At 36.7% G+C, this 18,106-nt stretch overlaps 1 protein-coding gene across 4 annotated transcripts in view; it reads right to left on the bottom strand.

Moving 5' to 3' along the window:
* The window catches only part of NSF (N-ethylmaleimide sensitive factor, vesicle fusing ATPase), a 148,313-nt gene that overhangs the window by 127,775 nt on the left and 2,432 nt on the right, over positions 1 to 18,106 (bottom strand). For all 4 annotated transcript variants that reach the window (XM_055575627.1, XM_055575628.1, XM_055575629.1 and 1 more), the window contains exons 2-3: positions 2,218 to 2,303; positions 161 to 260 (exon numbers count right to left, since the gene is read on the bottom strand). In XM_055575627.1, coding sequence (XP_055431602.1) covers positions 161 to 260; positions 2,218 to 2,303 — 186 coding nt within the window. The remainder of the gene's footprint in view (positions 1 to 160; positions 261 to 2,217; positions 2,304 to 18,106) is intronic.

The raw sequence follows: 18,106 nt of genomic DNA, 5'->3' as shown, positions 1-18,106 counted from the left end.
TTGGCAATTAAGAATATATCTTTAAATTCCTTATATAACACCTAGATCGTTTTCATCAATATGAATCAATACCACTACAGGGTGATACAGCTTGCTTTAAATGAATTGATTCTTCTACAACTTTCAAGATTAGAGGAGAATAAATTCACTTCCTAGTTACCTGAGGTAAGCTGAATGCAATGCTCCCTGGAACCACAGATGGGTGTGTTCTCAGTGTAAATGTGTACCTGTGGTTGGGGGAGGTCCTCACAATCACGTGCCTACGAGACAGAAACACAGTCAACACTCCATGTCAAAGGAAATAAAGAACATCAACTCTAATATGCTCATTTCCAACAGATGATGCTTGATGAGGACCGAGTGAAAACATGGCATTATATGAGTCCTGAAGAAACAGGACCACAAATTGTCAGCAATTCACAATGTTTTCTAGGTGTAAGGACCACCTTGGGCCAAACAGACATCAAACAGAATCAAGGCCAAGTTCAAGAGAGTACATGCCGTTCAAAACATCAACCTCATTACATTTCCAGTTTACATAAAATTGAAGGCACTGATTTACTTGATACTAAGTAAAGTTAGATGAATTTCCTCTCCTGAGAATTATTTCACACACTAACTAGACTAAAGGAACAAGAACCAGAGATAGAACAGCCATGGATATGGCAGTCCAAAAAAAGTTAGTTTTTAGGACTATTCCTTAAATCTCTTTGCAGATTTCCACAACAGGTTGAAAGAATAACAGCCTATAAAATTTAAAAGGTGGTAAAAATGAAAAATTTTCATGAAATATATCAGCTTTCATATAGATATCAATATTTACTATTTCAAAGCATTTTGTTCTAATTCACCCTGCTCAGAAGTAAACACAGCAAGTAAATAGATGAAATATAGTTATCTTATGATAAATCTCCTATACCAAGAAACTCAGAAGACTGTGTAGGAGACAGAAGCTTCAAACTCTTGTTACAGCAACACTATCTTTTTTTATTAGAATACTATAATTTTAAAAAATATTAATGGCTAACATTTCTATACATATCATTTTGTCAGTAGGACACAAGTTCCTTATAGCCACTATATTTTAAGTAATCCCATCATGTGTAGTGAACACTTGACATGTAAAAGAATTCCATAAGCAAATTCTCACACTGATTATATAAAATATGTAGTCCAGTTTATATGTAGAAAGTTTTGCATCACAGAATTTTTAGGACTGGAAAGAATGGTAATACTATCACGTAATGTAGCCCTCTACTCTGAGGACAAAAACCACAAACAGCAATTCTAATTCTGTGAGACTCATGTATTTCGAAGATAGTTTTAAAAACAGAAAAAGGCTCAGCTAAAATCCCACTTCCTTCCTCATTTCCCTAGCCTGCCTTCTGGTACTGCCCCTTCATGTCCTTATTTCTACCAACCTTAGAAGCACTGTGGATGGCACTGAACTTGGTAGCATGGTATTTAGAAGTTTGGGCAGTGAGTGATGTGAATGAACTGAAATAAATGACAATGAATCATGTTGTATGACAGAAAATAACCAAATTCTGAAAAGCAATTAATCTTCAATTAAAAAATAAATATATATATATTTTAAATGACCATGAAAAACGCTTGTTAAGGTTCTACAGTTGCTCATCTTCCAATTTTCTTGTCTCTTGGGTTGTCAGAGTAACAATGATCAAACAGCTAATATTTGTTAAGGACTACTAATGTGGTAGGCACTGTTCTAAGTGATTTATTTGTGTAACTCAATATTCACACATACCCTGAGGAAGATGGTATCAGCATCCCCATTGTACAGGTCAACACACTGAGGCACAGTCAGGGTAAATGACCTACCCACAGTCACCCAGTTTGTAATAGGCAGAGCCAGGATCGAAACGCAGACCATCTGACTCCAGAGCCAAAAACCTAATGACTACGCTATATAATGAGTCATATAACCAGTATGCTTAGCTCTGCTAAGAAAATCAATGGAAAAATAAAATTACATATAAAAAACTATGCATGACTTAGAAAACACTATATTTACCAAAATTTGATGCAGTAAATACACAACTCTTTTTCATCTCTTCCATTTTCCAATTCAGCAAGAGGAATTTAAAAACTTACACTCCAAGGTTTCCAAAAAAAAAAAAAATAATAACGACCCTTGACAAGTTTCTAAAATACCACTTTGCAGGTAAGAAGGAGGAAATGAAGTCAGATACTCACTGGCCAGACTGGAAATCCTTTTCATTCACAACTGCGCAGTTAGTTAAGGACAATTCATCTGTAGGACATCTTGCAGCTTGCATACTCTGTAAGAATGAATGATTAGGAAAACAAAATTAAGTCACCTTTTATATCCTTAAAGAATATGTTATGCCTCCCTGTTCTCTATTTCCCATTACTTGTAATAAACACAATGTTTTTGACTCCTGGCACCCCTTCCTCTGTGGTAATAGCAAACCCTGCCTTTCAGAAACTGTTCCTTTTGCATTCCATGTGCTCCTGTGGGCCTGCCAATCACAGCACACAGGGCATCATCAGAGTCCTAATCCATCCATAGGATTTTACATAGACAGGTGCTAGAAGACAGGTACTCTCCCTTATATCACCACCACATGAAGAAGGACTTTCTGCTCTGAAAGAATAAAACTATCACAGAGAAAGCAAAGGTGAGAAAGACAGATACCTTAAAACTCAGACCTGACAAAGAAGTTAAAGCCCTGGAGACCAGTTCTGAAAGTTGGCTGAGTCAATAAATCCCCTTTTCCTCAAGCTTACTTGGGTTGGGTTTTCCATTTCTTCAAAAAATAAAAGATTCTGACTGATAAAAATGCAATGATATAAATTTGATAAAGTGTATCATGAAAAAGCATTTCTTCATAAGAGATCCCAAGTAGTATGAACCATATCTCCTGTAGACTAATAAAAGCTATCTTCCAAGTATCTCCCAACAAAAATAATTACAGGTATATTTAATATAAAATGGCAATTAACTGTCCTTTTGGCCAACAGCAATGAGAAAAACATTCCTTCATACAATGTATGTAACCAATAATCTTTCCTCCATCCTCTAGGGTTTCCTAGTTAGTGAGATATGACATTCGTAGTCTGTTTATGACTAACGTGCTCATTCTTCAAACATCAAACCAAAGCTGATTCTCCGTAAATTTGTCTTCCAAATACAAATTTATAGAGGGAAATAAATTTCTCTGCTTTGCTTTTGTTTGAAACTAAAAGGCTAGTTTCAACACAGCTATCCCAGCCGTTCAGAGCAATGGACTCTAAAGTGGGGCATGTGCACCCGGAGGGTTTGCAGGATAATCCTTCGGGGTATAATTTAGAACATGACACAAATAAGGTTCAGGTCACAAGTCTGCTTTCCGAATGAGACAGTAGTTCTGCCCACAGTCACAGTCTGACCAGCCACCTGACCAAATGTGCAGTCCTTGCTTCCCACTCACCCCGGGGTCTCTCTCACCTACAAAAGCTTCTTTCTCTTACATTCTCCTCTCTTCCCTGACTCTGAGCCCCTTGCCTAGTCAACGCCTACTTGTCCCACAATTTCTCAGCTCAGGAATTACATCTTCTAGAAGACTTTCCTAAACACCTTCCCCTCCTGAAAAGACAAATGTCAAATGGAAGAATATTTTCACTGTCTGTTTATACTGCATGAAAGACATAAGACTCTCAAGGGCTGAGACTGCCCTGTTCGTGTCTACGGTTCTCAAGGCTAAGACAGGGCCTGGATACAGTCAGCGCTCATCAAACATTTGTTGAACAGATGAACTTATGGATCAGTACAATCTACCTCACCTGCAGAATAAACAATTCAAAGAACATGGATGCAAAGGACATTTCAAGGTTATTTAGGAAGTGATACAATTTAATTAACACAGAACTGATACACCCAAAGTTACTTAAAAATTTACAAAATGCTAACTTAACCTTTTCTTTTGTGAACTTGCTTTCTTGTCAAAGATTTGGTGTCCTTTAAAAAAGAGTGAAAAAGTCTGTAGAAGTCATCTGGCTGGGTAACTGAAACAGATGCTATGAGCAAAAGGCCTCCCTACTGGAATCTAGAAGCATCTGTGTTTTTATGGCAAGCCAAGCAGGATATCTCATTTTCTCATCAGAATATAAGTCCCTATAAATAAATGCTGTTTACTTATCACAATAATGGCAAAGGAAAATTCCACAGTTTTTCTAATACTGACCTTGCCTCTAGGGAACAATGACAAAAGCCCAGCCATAATGTCCACATAACTACTATGAAATGAACAGAGTGAAACTGACAGGAAATTTTAGTTATAGGTTTAACTATTTGAGTTACTAGAACAATTAACTGTCTAAAGACTATAAAATGTTTTCCTTAATAACTTGAAATGTAAAAAATTATTAATTCATTGCTTCTCAAAAGTATGAAAATCTCAACAAACCTTTAAAGGAAACTTTAGCAGAAGTAATTGTATCATTGAGCTTCCCTGGTGGCTCAGATGGTAAAGAATCTGCCTGCAATGCATGGGACCCAGGTTCAATCCCTGCATCAGGAAGATCCTCTAGAGAAGGGCACGGCAACGCACGCCAATACTCTTGCCTGGAGAATTCCATGGACAAGGAGCCTGGAGGGCTACAGTCCATCAGGTCGCAGAGTCGGACACAACTGAGTGACTAATTACATCATTACTTATGTGAGAGCCTTTAAAGTATAGGAAGAGAACTGGCTTCTTCTCATCCAAAAAAAAAAAAAAAAAAATGGGAGAGGGATATAACCAGGACTCCTCCAGACAACACTGCCGTTTTTCAAATTTAAATAACATACTTTCGTTCAAAGGTTCACTTTAAATATTAGATTTTTAAGCATATGCTTTATTTTTTCCTGAAGAATTAGAAGGGCAAAATTAAAAAGAAAAAAAACAAAGCATGCAGTACCTAATTAAAAGACCTCATTACAAATAACTGCAACACTCATGAATCCGCTGGTCTTCTCTGTGGTGCTTCAGGCCTAGGTTACATGTCTCCAGAGACACAAATTCCTCCACAGGAAAGGGAAGTAGGACAACCTATATGAACCTGCTCCAGAGACAGCTCAACTAACAAGTCTCGCTCAACTATGTGTTTCCTGAAAAATAACATTTTAGAAATGTACTGTGCAATAAAATAACCACTAGACACGTTATTAAAATTAAAACTAGTTAAAATTTTAAAACTCAGTTCTTCAGGTGCACTAGTCACATTTCGAGAGCCACACGTGGCTATTAGGGATCACTGCATACAGTTGTATTGGACCTTGCCAGTCTAAAGCAGTGAGAGAAAGGCCATCAGTAATACCTGTCTTCAGGCCTATGGAATCACTCTGCTATGACTCCTGAAATAATAATTTCTATTAAAATTCTGAAGTTCTGCGGGACTAGAAGTGATAGGTAGAAATAAGTCAAACTTCTATGTCCTATAGTAATCTTGCAGAGAGCCTGTAAGAATACCCTTCACGTTATGCATCTCAGACTAGTAACTATTCACATAGATGAACCTCCTGACATCCCGTAAGGCCTTACAATTCCTTTACAAAATTATATTGGGGAAAAAAAAGAAAAGACTTCCTGTTTTGGTATTCGAAAGAAACACACACAAACACACAAAGGAAAATGTAAAAAGCTGACAGCACTAAATACTGGCAAAGATGTGATGCAGTTTCTTAAAAGGTCAATGTGCCCCAGCAGATCTATCCTTAGGTTTTAAGTCAAGAGAAATGAAAACGATGACTTGTACACAAATGTCCACAGCAACTTTATTCATAAATCAAAAATGGAAACAACACAAAGATCTGCCAACAGTCAATGGATAAACAAACTGTGGCACAGGCATATACAACGGACACTGCTGCTGCTGCTGCTGCTAAGTCACTTCAGTTGTGTCCGACTCTGTGCGACCCCATAGACGGAAGCCCACCAGGCTCCCCCGTCCCTGGGATTCTCCAGGCAAGAACAACGGACACTACCCAGAAATTAAAAAGAAACTACCTCCTGATATACGTAACAGCATGCATAAACCTTAAAACATAACGCTGAGTAAAGCCAGGTGCTTAAAAGAGATCATCCTTGTTATTTAAGCCTCATCTTATAATCAGATGAAATCTCAGAAGAGACAAAATTAATCTAGAATAACCATATACACACAAAATCAGTGATTGACTGGGATGGGGGTGAAATGGACAGCAAAAAAACATGAAGTAATTTTTTGAGATAGTTCTATATCTTGATCATATTTTATTGTGCAGAGGTTATACCTCAGTGAAGTTGAGAAATGACAGTCTGATTTTTTTTTTAATAGTTGGGCAATCTCCAATAATTCCCATTGCAAAGATGGTATAAATGTTCAAACTACAAAATATAGTTTGGATACAAGGTACCTACACTTGTGCAACAAAGACCTAATCAAGAGACCCAATCTCTTGCCTACTGAAAGAGAGATAGCTACCTTTCCAGAACAGACAGTTCACTTTCCAACAAGGTCTCATCTCAACTGCAGGAATCACAACTAGGAGAATGGCCAGATCTACCTCTAAAAGGCCAGTCTAAGGTTACTGACCATACTGGCCTGCTAGTCCTGGGCCCAGAATGTAAAAAGAGGAAGTATAAAACCTACACTCCTGTGTGTGTCTCATACTAACTAAGATTGGCGATTCTTCCTCCGGAGAAGAGTTAAGACTTTTTTTTTTTTTCCTCTGTAATAATTCTTCCTTAAGAGGCAAGAAATATGATCTAAAGTTCTACTCTCCCCCTGGACAGGAACAGAAACATGAGGACATTGGAAAAAATCCACACCTACCCAAACATACACAAGAGGATTAAAGGAGATACTATGATTTACCTGTTACAGAGTAAATACTCAATAAACCTCAGCTATTATGACCATCATAGAAATATGCAATAATTGTTTGTAACAGAAAAAAAATTCACAACCTAAAGCTAAATAAATGCCATGAATAGCACCATGGTTAAAAGCATTACAAGTATGCAGCAATCTAAAAGGTCAAAGTACCTCTGTACATACTGACAAGGGGAATATCCACAATACAGTGCTGTTTTAAAAAAGGTATAAAACAGTATTAAAAATAGTATGTAGAGCATGGTTTTTAATTAAAAAAGACATAGTAAATTGTTAACAGTAGTTATCATTGAGGTGAAACAAGAAGGTATAAGTGAAACATCCTCACTTTTCAGAGTTCTGAATGGTTGGAACTATTTTTACAATAAATAACCCTTATCTTAGGAAAATAATTTTAAATATAGAGAACTTTTATGTACAAAGTCATCCTCTATGGCATTACTTTACAGTGATGAATTAGAAGCAAACTAAAAGTCCTATTTCAAAATGATAGTTATGTAAAACATGTCTACTTCATATATGCTCATAATATTCAAATCACAGAACAGTATACATATACATGTGTGTGTGTATATATATACATGTATATAAATTTTACTTTACAGTTCGATATTTTTAAGTATAGCAAAGCAATTAAATAAAAACACATCAAAATGTAAAAAACAACTGTGACTGGGAAATGGGACTATCAGTGATTTAATTAATTTTCCTCTTTTCTGCATTTTCCAGCTTAAAAAATAAGTTAGGTGTTACTTTACTAGCCAAATTAAAAGTTTTGTATTAAAGTTAATTGATGGTATATTTCATTCCAGATCTTTGTTTCTGCACAAACAGTGATGACCTCACACATCAGGAAAATAACTGTAAGGATACTGTCATTATTCACGAAAATATAAGACAAGGTCTCATAATTTGCTTATTGTGTTTTTTCTTCATAATTAAACCATGTTGGTTAAATCTAGTCTTTGACTACAGTGTGACAGTGATTTTTGTCCATAAATTAAGAAAACATACTTTTTATTAATAAGCTCAGTAAGAAATTACAAAATATGCTCTGAAGCACAGAATCTTTTGATAAATATACAAAGAGTTAAAATTTTGTTTATACTGGGTGGATTAACCAATGATTCAGCATTAAAATGAACACCAAATCACAAACTAGTTAAATGAGTCCTTGGCTTTGTGAATAATTTCCTCTCCATGACTGCATTAATTTGGGAAAGTTCATTAATGCCTCAAAATACATTACTTTAAAATTTGGAGAAGTACCTGGAACAATATAACAGGCACTCAATAAATATTTGTGGAATTAAAAAAATAGTTTGAGAAATATATCTAGAAAATTAATCAATATAAGATCCATATGAGGAAAACCAACAGAAGCACATACTGTAAGGATACCATCAACTCCAAATTAACCTATATATTTAGTGTAATTATAAGAAAATCCCAGTGGGACTTTAGCAAACTCAATCTAAACTGTAACTGGCAAAGTAAATGTAGTAGGCAAAATGAGAGGGGAACAAAGTCTTTTCTAATTTGTGAAAGCAGCCAAGCAAAATTTCAGAAAGAATGAGACTGGCCCTACTAGACACACCATACACAGCAATTAAACCAATGTAGTGGAATCCCCTGGCAGTCCAGTGGTTAGGGTTCTGGGCTTTCACTGAGAGCTTGGGTTCCCTCCCTGGTTAGGAAACTAAGATCCCACAGGCTGCCTGGTACAGTTCAAAAAAACCACAAAAAACGACATAGTACCAGTATAGAAACAGTTCGGTGAAGTAGAAAAAGCAATCCAGAAACAGAACCTGGCAAGAACTTAATAGGTAAAATTTAGAAACAGTAGAGGAAAGCTGAACAATTCAATAAAAGGCATTGAGACAACTGATTATCCACTTGGCGGCTGGGGGCGGGGGGCAGTGTCGATAATAATAGCTAATGTGTTTTGAGAGCTGGCACTGTTTTAAAAGCTTTACACACCTGCAAACGCCCTAGCTCACAATTCTCTTTCCTACTGCCAAAATCTAAAGAACATTATTTGCCTCACTCTAGCTAACATTTTTGTTTTCTCATAACACAAGAATATTACTTCTCTCTAAATGATTTTTTAAACATGACTCATTCTGAATTTTGTACACTTAGAAGAGGAAAAAAAAGTCTGATTTCTAGGTGAATAAACTAAAAGACTATGTTTTAATCCCACAGCTACCTCGAATTTGACTCAAGTACATACTGGAGCTCCATTTGGTCCCATTCAAGGATCACAGCATCCTATTCTTAAGCTTATAAGCATCTTAAGGCATGCATCTCAAATGTATAAGGAGGTAGAAACCCTCACTTCAGTGGTTTTTAGTATATCTGCTATGCCATGTAATCATCACCACTCTCTAATTCCAGGACACTTCCAGCCCTCCAAAATGAAACCCTGTACCCATTATCAGTTAGTCCCAATGCTCACCTCCCTCATCCCTTGGCAACCACTAATCTATTTTCTATCTCTATGGACGTGCCTCTTCTGAACATTTCATATAAATAGAATCATACAATCTGTCATCTTTGTGACTGGCTTCTTTCACTCAGCATAATGTTTGGAAGATCATCGATGCTGTTTCGCGTGACAGCACACCATTCCTTTCCAGGGCGGGATCACGGGGCATCGTATGGATAACCCACATTTGTTTTATCTGTATTAGCTGATGGATAATTTCCACTTTTTGGCTATTATGAATAATGCTGCTATGAACATTCATGTACAAGTTTATCTATGAACATACATTTCAGTCACTCGCTGGACTTGCTGGATCATTCTGTGTTTAACTTTTTGAAGAACTGCCAAACTGTTTCCCACAATGGCTGCACTACTTCACATTCCCACCAGCAGTATATGAGCGTCCCAAATTCTCTACATCATCACCTTTTTTAAACTATAGCCATCCTAGAGGGTGTGAGGTAGCATTTCACTGTGGTTTTGATTTTTATTTCTCTAATGACTATGATGGTGAACACGTATCTTTCATGTGTTTTTGGTTATTTTCACATATTTTTTTGGAGAAGTATCTATTCAAATCCTCTGCCCATTTAAAAATCAGGTTTCTTTTTATTGTTGAATTGTAACGGTTCTTTATACATTCTGGATGCTAGACTTTTATCAGACATATGATTATTAAATATTTTCTCACATTTTGTTGGCTCTCTCTTCATGTCTTGGTAGTATCCCTTGATATATGAAAATTTTAAATTTTGATGAAGTTCAATTTATCTAAAAAAATCACTCTCTTGTTTCTACCACCAGAGACAGAAATCAAACAGATGAGTTTAGCCTGCTGAAAATTTTATATAAATGGAATCACTTCAGTATTCATGCCTGGAGTATCCCATGGACAAAGCCTGGTGGGCTACGGTCCACAGGCTCGCAGAGTTGGACACAACTGAAGCAACTTAGCATACCATGTATTATTCCATGTCTGACTTCTACCCTTCAATATTATGATTATAAGACTCATCCAAGTTTTGGCATGTAGCAATAGCTCATTTTCTTTGCTTTTTATAGTGTATAATTATATGAATATGCTACTATTTATCCATGAGTTGTTTCCAGTTCTTAATCATGAATACTGTTGCCAACAATATGTTCATACATGTCTTTTGAATAACATGCCTATGCATTTCTATTGGATATCTATACTATACACACACACATGTATATACACACACACATGTATATACACACGTATATACATGTACACACACACTCCTCTACCCCTACACCTACCCTCTCCAGGAGAACAGCTGGATCACAGGCATACATGCACAAGTTCAGGTTTATGGGAATTGTGCCTAAGGTATACAATGTGGTGTTCTGATACAAGTATACCTTTGTAATGATTATGGTAACAAGCTAGTTAACAGACCCATCACCTCACAGAGTTACCACTTTGTGTGTGTGGTAAGAACGCTTAAGATTTACTGTCTTAGCAAATCTCAAGAATACAATATTTTTAAAATTAACTGTAGTTACTATGCTATCTAGTATATCAAGGTCAGTCAGGGTACCTGATTCTTGATATTGCAGGAAATAACTTGTGTTTTCTTAAATGTTTGAAAATTAGATATAGGTGAAGGAAAGACAATTCAATAACCCTGAAATCTAGAAATAACAAGGCTGAGTATACATTTGGAAGGAAATCTGGGGGGGATCGTCAACAATTTGTAAGAAATTGAATCCAAGAGCTTACAACAAGTCAATGGTCCTCAACTTAAGCATTCACCAGAATCACTACAGAACTCTTAAGGGATTGCAGGGGCCCCACCCCCAGAGTTTCTAATTAAATCAAGTGGGGGGAGAATCTGTACTTCTAACAAGTTCTCAGGTGATGCTCATTAGCTGGTCTACAGATTCTACCTTGAGAATCAATGCACTAAGAGAAGCAAACTTAAAAAAAAAAGGTTCATTTCCTTCTACAATAGAAGAGAAGAAAATATAGGAAAGAAGGCTTCAATAATGCTCTTAGTCCATTTCATCCTTTACCTTGATAAAAGTTTATAATTAAGTTTATTTTGATGCTTGATTAGTAGTAAACTGATTCAAAGTCTATATAAACAAAAAACTTAGACTTCATAAATGAAGATCAAGAAAAAGGACTGTATTGGAGGCCAGTAGCTCTTTAAAATTAGATCTATGCTATATTACTAATGACGTGGATAACAAAATAAACAAGAGCATTCAGTAGCCTGGCAGAGAACATAACATTAAAGTACAACTACACACCTTGTCCAAAATTATAAGTTACTAGGTTAATCAGAAATAGTCATTCATCCATTCAACAATCATTCCACGCCAGGTTCTGTTCTAAACAGTGGGATCTAAGTTTGCTATCATCTCACAAAATTTTGTCAGTACTATTCTCCAGGAGAAAAGTAACTAGGATAACTAAAATATTTTAATCTCCCCAAAACTGATATTTTTTGGAAGACCGAGAATGATCATTTCTAGTTTCATTGTTTGTCTAAGTAAGAAAATGTTCGTTCATATGCACATAACACTAAAAAACACTTTACACTCAAAAAAAATCCACCAGTGATGGGAATTCCCTGGCAGTCCAGTGATAAGGACACCCCACTTTCACTGCTCAGGGCACAGGTTCAATTCCTGATGGGGGAACAAGATCCTGAAAGTTGCTTGGCCAAAAAATAACAATAATAATTTTTAAATTAAAAAAAAAGTGAATGTTGGATTTCAAAAATGACAACATATTTGTTACTTTAATAATTTTCCCATTTTCTCTTACCAAAGATCTACATGCTGCTGCTGCTGCTGCTAAGTTGCCTCAGTCGTGTCCGACTCTGTGTGACCCCATACACGGCAGCCCACCAGACTCCCCCGTCCCTGGGATTCTCCAGGCAAGAACACTGGAGTGGGTTGCCATTTCCTTCTCCAATGCATGAAAGTGAAAAGTGAAAGGGAAGTCGCTCAGTCGTGTCCCACTCAGGGACCCCATGGCAGCTAGTGCAAAATACATCAGAACTTAACACTTCATTCCGAATTTAGCAAAGGACCAAAACACTCTGCATTACTCATGAACAGCTGATGCTAATTCACTTGATTTCAAATCTATAGAGCACAAAGTTGCAATAAATTATTAGCACTTTTTGGCTTCATGGTTTAAAAAAAGGAAGGAAAGAGGAATAGAGGGAGGAAAGAAATCAGCTTATCAGCTTCTTAGAGTAATTCAGCTCAGTTTTACTGAAATGATCTTTATATCTGCCCCTGTGGAATATAAGGAAAAAATATAAGTCAAAATCAATGGCAATAAACTTAAACATAAAACAATTTAAAGGAGGAGAGACTGAGTTGCTCCTAAAATTCATATGGAAAAGGGCCAAGAAATGCCAAATGAAGAAAAATGAGTGGCTAACCCTACGAGATAGCAAGAATAATTTTTAAGCTATGGCAATTAAGACACTGGTAGTGGTGCACATACAGACAAACAGAACAATGAAACAGAAACGAGTTCCGACTTAGAGCGGATATAAAACAGAGGTAGCGTTACAGATCAGTGGGAAAAGGCTGGACTCAAAACATGGTATTGAGACAACTGGTTATATATATGGGAAAGATAAAATTAGCTTAATTCACACCAAACACAAAAATAAATTCCAGATGAATCAAACACCAAAATATGAAAAGCAAACCATTAAACCTTTTCAAAGAAAATCTTTCTGACTTCAAAGTGGGAAAAGATCTTAAGACATATAAGCACACTAATACACAGAGGTTAAAAATGGGTAGTTACAACTACAATAAAATTTAAATCTAAAACTCTACATACATGAAAAGATCATCACTAAACAGCTCAACAACAACAAAATGGGCAAAGGATATGCAAAGGTAATTCACAGAAGAGGAAACTCCAATGATCAATATGAAAAATGCTCAATCTCACTAGTAATTAGGGAAAATTGCAAATTTAAACAACAGTATTATTTTATACCTATCATATTGTAAAAATTAAAATATCTCAATATTAAGTGCCGGAGAGGACACGAGAAACAGGTAATCATACACTGTTGGTAAGAACACAAACTTGTTTAACTAGGTAAAGGTAACTGATTACCCAGCAATTCTATGTAGCAATTCTACAAACAGGGTATAGATCCGTATCTCTAGACATATCCTAAAGAAATTCAACATACATATGCAAGGAGATATAGACAAAAAAGTATGTATATCTGTATGTATGAGTATTTTCTTCTGTGCACACCAGAAGAAATAAAATTTGAAAACCACCTAAATTGTCCTCTAAGAAAACAGATAATTGCGATATATTTACAAAATAGACTACTACACAATAAACAGAATTAACTAACTCTACATAATTCCAACATGACAATCTCAAATGAAAAAATTCAGGTTGCAGAAGGAGATATACAATATAACACCATTATATACATTTTTAAGACACACAAAACAATATATTGGTTAGGGACACAAACCTACATAGACGTGAACAGAAAGGATTTATACCAGCTTTAGGCTAGTGATTATTTCTGGGGGATTAAAAGATATAAAGCAAATATCACAATATGTAAATACTTTTACAACCTGGGCAGTGAGCACATGGATATAGGTATATATTCTTTGCTGTACTTTTCAGCATACTTGAAATCTCTTAAGATATATATGACTTATTCTTGTTTAAAATGCACAGAGCTAGAAATAGTTACAGTCATACAAGGACTATCTAGTTTGCATCATAAAAAAAATAAGTAGGAAATCATGACTTTGAATCACTAGGAAATTGAAGGCAATGTAAGGTGGGTCTCAGAGCCCGTTCAAGGGCATTAACACTGAATGATCAAGGACTTCATTACGAGATTTTTCCCTGATAAGCCATAACCAGAGTATGGACCCTTCAGAATAGCATTACAGCAAGCACCTAGTGCATTGCCAACACAGCTGTTTCCAAGAGTTCACTGTTCCACCAATTCAGGAATTTCCAACAGTGAAATAATATACTTTCACCTTACACCTTTGCAGTCTGACTTAAACACTTATAAAGAATACGTTAATCATCAGTTCCTCTGGGTTTCAGAAAGAAGCTATCTGACAGTGCTGTAAAGAGTTCCATTCTGTTTTCTAAAATGTACTGCCTTTGAAAATACTTAATAAAATCACAGGAGTGACACACAAAAACAGTAACTGTTGCACACAAGATTGCAAAAAGATGATACGCTTTGATCTGCAAAACCCTGACTTAGAAATGGAACTATGAGACATTTTAAATTATTTGTTTTGACTTGTGGTACTGCGCATGAACTGTCCCTAATTTACCACTGTGTTCCAATCTGAAGGCTGGTCTTTAGTAAAGATGTCATTCACCCATAAAAATGTTATAAATGGTTAGGTTTCTGGACTAGACTACAAGAGCTTTTTCAATATGCTAGCCTGACCCAGACCAACAGACAGATGAGGTAAATTTCACTTCTAACATCTTTCTAAACCCTTTTCAACACCTAAGAGTGTTCTCTCCCTTCAATTCCTACTTAACATCATCTTGCTCCTATTTCTTAAAACAAATTACCTCCACTAGATATAAGGATTTATGAAGAAGACAATCCATTGGTTTTATTCTCCTTAACACATGTATATTTTCAGAAAGGGACTGCTAAATCTCCAATACGAGAGATGTCTAGTAATTTTAAAAGATAAGAGTACAGGGGACTTCCTTGGTGGTCCAGGGTCTAAGACTCGGTGCTCCCAAAGCAGGGGGGCCCAGTTCGATCCCCGGCCAGGGAACTAGATCCCACAAGTCGCAACTGAAAGCTCCTGCATGCCACAACTAAAACTCAGTTCAGCTAAATAAATAAATAAAATCTAAAAAAAAAAAAGAAGAGTACAGAAAAGTTCAGACAATGTGGAAAGCCTATCTTCCTCCCTTTCCTTTTTCTTCAGGAGTGGTTTGAGTGGTAGTTTAAGGGACCTGGCATGCAACATCAGAGGAACGTCACTAAGGAGCCTCCCCCTACCTAGAGTCAGCTCTCCTTAGCTATAAAGGCTACATTTCAGATTCTTTTCTCTGCTTCTCATTCCATGATTCCAGAGCAGTTGCAGCATGAGAGTTCTGAAAATCAGTGTGGGGGCCGGAGGCAGTGGCAGCCATTTGTACATGGAGGTCATTTACAAATAAGAGTCTACAGTCAATGTCAGTAATAAGAATTACAACGTTAGCATCTTGATTCATTACAAGCAAAAATTTAAAAGAGCTGAGAAAATCTATTACCTAATTGAATCTTTCGAAAAGCCAAAAGGAACCAGATACGTTTAAATTGATCGTATTATAAAATGTATCCAACTTGTCATTCCATATTTTTCTCATATGACAAATACAGTAAAACAATAAAGACAAAAATTATTTTCTTTCAGGTTCTTTACTTTTAAGATTAGGGGCTTCAAAGTAATTTAGGGATTAACCAAGTTCTGATGACCTTGGAGCTATATATTGAATAACATCACACAGTTTATTTTTCAGTTTCCCAGATGGACTAAATATGATGCTTTCTTTTTGGACAGCAAAAGCAAAGGAAAAGAAATACAGATTACTAATGCTATCATCAGCAACAGTGATACAACAAATCTTCAGTTATAGAGCAAACATAAATACCATTTACAAGATGATGTCAGAATGCCAAAATTAACTAAACCAACCCAAAGCAGTAATAACTCAAGACAGCTTTTCTCCCACAAAGAGGAAATACAGAACCCATTTTAAGAGAATTACAAAGGCTCACCCTATTTGTTAAACATGGATGGGTGGTGGTTAAGTTATGGCTACAGGAAGAGAAGACAAGACAATCTGAGATGGGCCAAAGGGGTTTAGATTTTCCAAAAGGTAGAAGGTAGTTTTAAAAAACTAAACTTTGACAGAAGCACTGTTTTAGGTAAGAAGGTAAATCTACTCTTTATACCCTGTCAAGTAAATTGGGGAACTGACCTGAGTTCAAATCCTAACCTTGCCTTTTGCGGGCTGTGAACCTGCAAGTTACTAAGCCCCTCTCTCGGAGTAAAACAAAGTTAATACTATTTACTTCGCAGGGAGGTTTTGTCCCGATTAAAGGAGATACATTTGTAGTTAAGCAATGGTACCTGAAGTGTACTGACATGTGCCAGCCTAGAAGAGGGTCTCTAGCAGCATGCTCAAGGCCTGCTTCTGACCCCATCGTATCCTACCTTTTATCAGTGGCTAGAATGGAGGCACAGAAAGCAGGGTCATTAAACCTACTGATCTATGGATGAAACAACACTGCAACAGAGCACTACTGTGTTGCATAAAATGAAAGAATCAAAGAACCTTCAATAGGCAGCAGAAACGGACCCCAAAAAAGTGAACTGCAAAGGGGATAAATGTAAGGTCTCACACTTAGGTTCAATAAAACAACTGCACAATACCTAGAATGTAGGGGTATGGTGGGCGGGGGGAGGCGGGGGGTGATTTTAAAAGAACACTGGAGCTGTAACTGATTCTAAGTTCAGTATGGGTGGGCCAGGCTTCCCAGATGGCTCAATGGTAAAGAATCTGCCTGCCAATGCAGGAGATGTGGGTTCAATTCCTAGGTAGGGAAGATCCCCTGGAGGAGGAAATAGCAGTCCACTCCAGTATTCTTGCCTGAAAAATCCCATGGACAGATGAGCCTGGTGGGTTACAGTCCATAGAGTTGCAAAGAGTCAGAAACGACTGAGCACTGAGCACTCGGTATGGGCCAAGAGTGTGATTTACTGCAGAAAAAAAGCAAATTAGCCTGTATTAGTAATGGTATTGTCCAGCATCAGAGAATAATAGTTCAAGGAGATTCTTCACTGATCACCGAGTTAGACTCTTGAGCACATTTTATCAATAGAAGAAACACTGACAAAAAAGAACATTTCCAAGGCAAAGTCACCTAAATGATGAAGGATTTAGAACAGAGGATATTTGGGAAACTGGGGATGTTTAATTTGCAAAAGAGAAAAATCTAAGGGAATATGTAACCTGTTTTCAAACAGCGAGGGAGTTATCACATGAAAAAGGAATTGTTTAGTTTTACAGTTTCAAACAGCAGAAATCATATGTATAAAAATTACATGGAACCCCATACAAAAAAGACTTTTCTAATATGACACTAAAATGGGCTAGCTTTATGGTGTAGCACCCTCTATCACTAAAGTATTAAGACAGAGATTAGATTCATTTCCAACAAAAATGTATTGGGCACCTTTGTCCCAGGCAGATACAAAGCACTGATGATGACAGTGAATACAAAACTAACATGGTCTCTGCTTTCGTGGAGAGCAAAGTCTAGCAGTGGAGACAGGTAATCACGCTAAAACGTTTTAAATGACAGATAAATCTCTAAGGAAAGGAATACAGTTCTTCAAGAACATATGGAGAGGGGAGTCTGGGGGAGAATGGATACATGTATATGTGTGGCTGAGTCCCTTTGCTGTCCACCTGAAACTATCACAACATTGTTAATAGGCTATACTCCAATATAAAATAAAAAGTTTAAAAAGAGAGAAGAGCATATTAACACGGGATCTGACTTGGTATGGGATCAGAACAGGCCTCCCTTGAGTAGCTGAGTGATCCGTGAGTAGGAGGTAAACGGTTGGGAGCAGAACATCATAAAGAAAGAAACAGCACACGCAAAGTCCTTGTGATAAGAGGTTCAAGGATTGGAAAGGCTTATATAA

The sequence above is a fragment of the Bubalus kerabau genome, chromosome 4 (assembly GCF_029407905.1).
Source record: "Bubalus kerabau isolate K-KA32 ecotype Philippines breed swamp buffalo chromosome 4, PCC_UOA_SB_1v2, whole genome shotgun sequence".
NCBI classification, from domain to species: Eukaryota; Metazoa; Chordata; class Mammalia; order Artiodactyla; family Bovidae; genus Bubalus; species Bubalus kerabau.
This window is presented reverse-complemented; position numbering and strand designations above follow the sequence as displayed.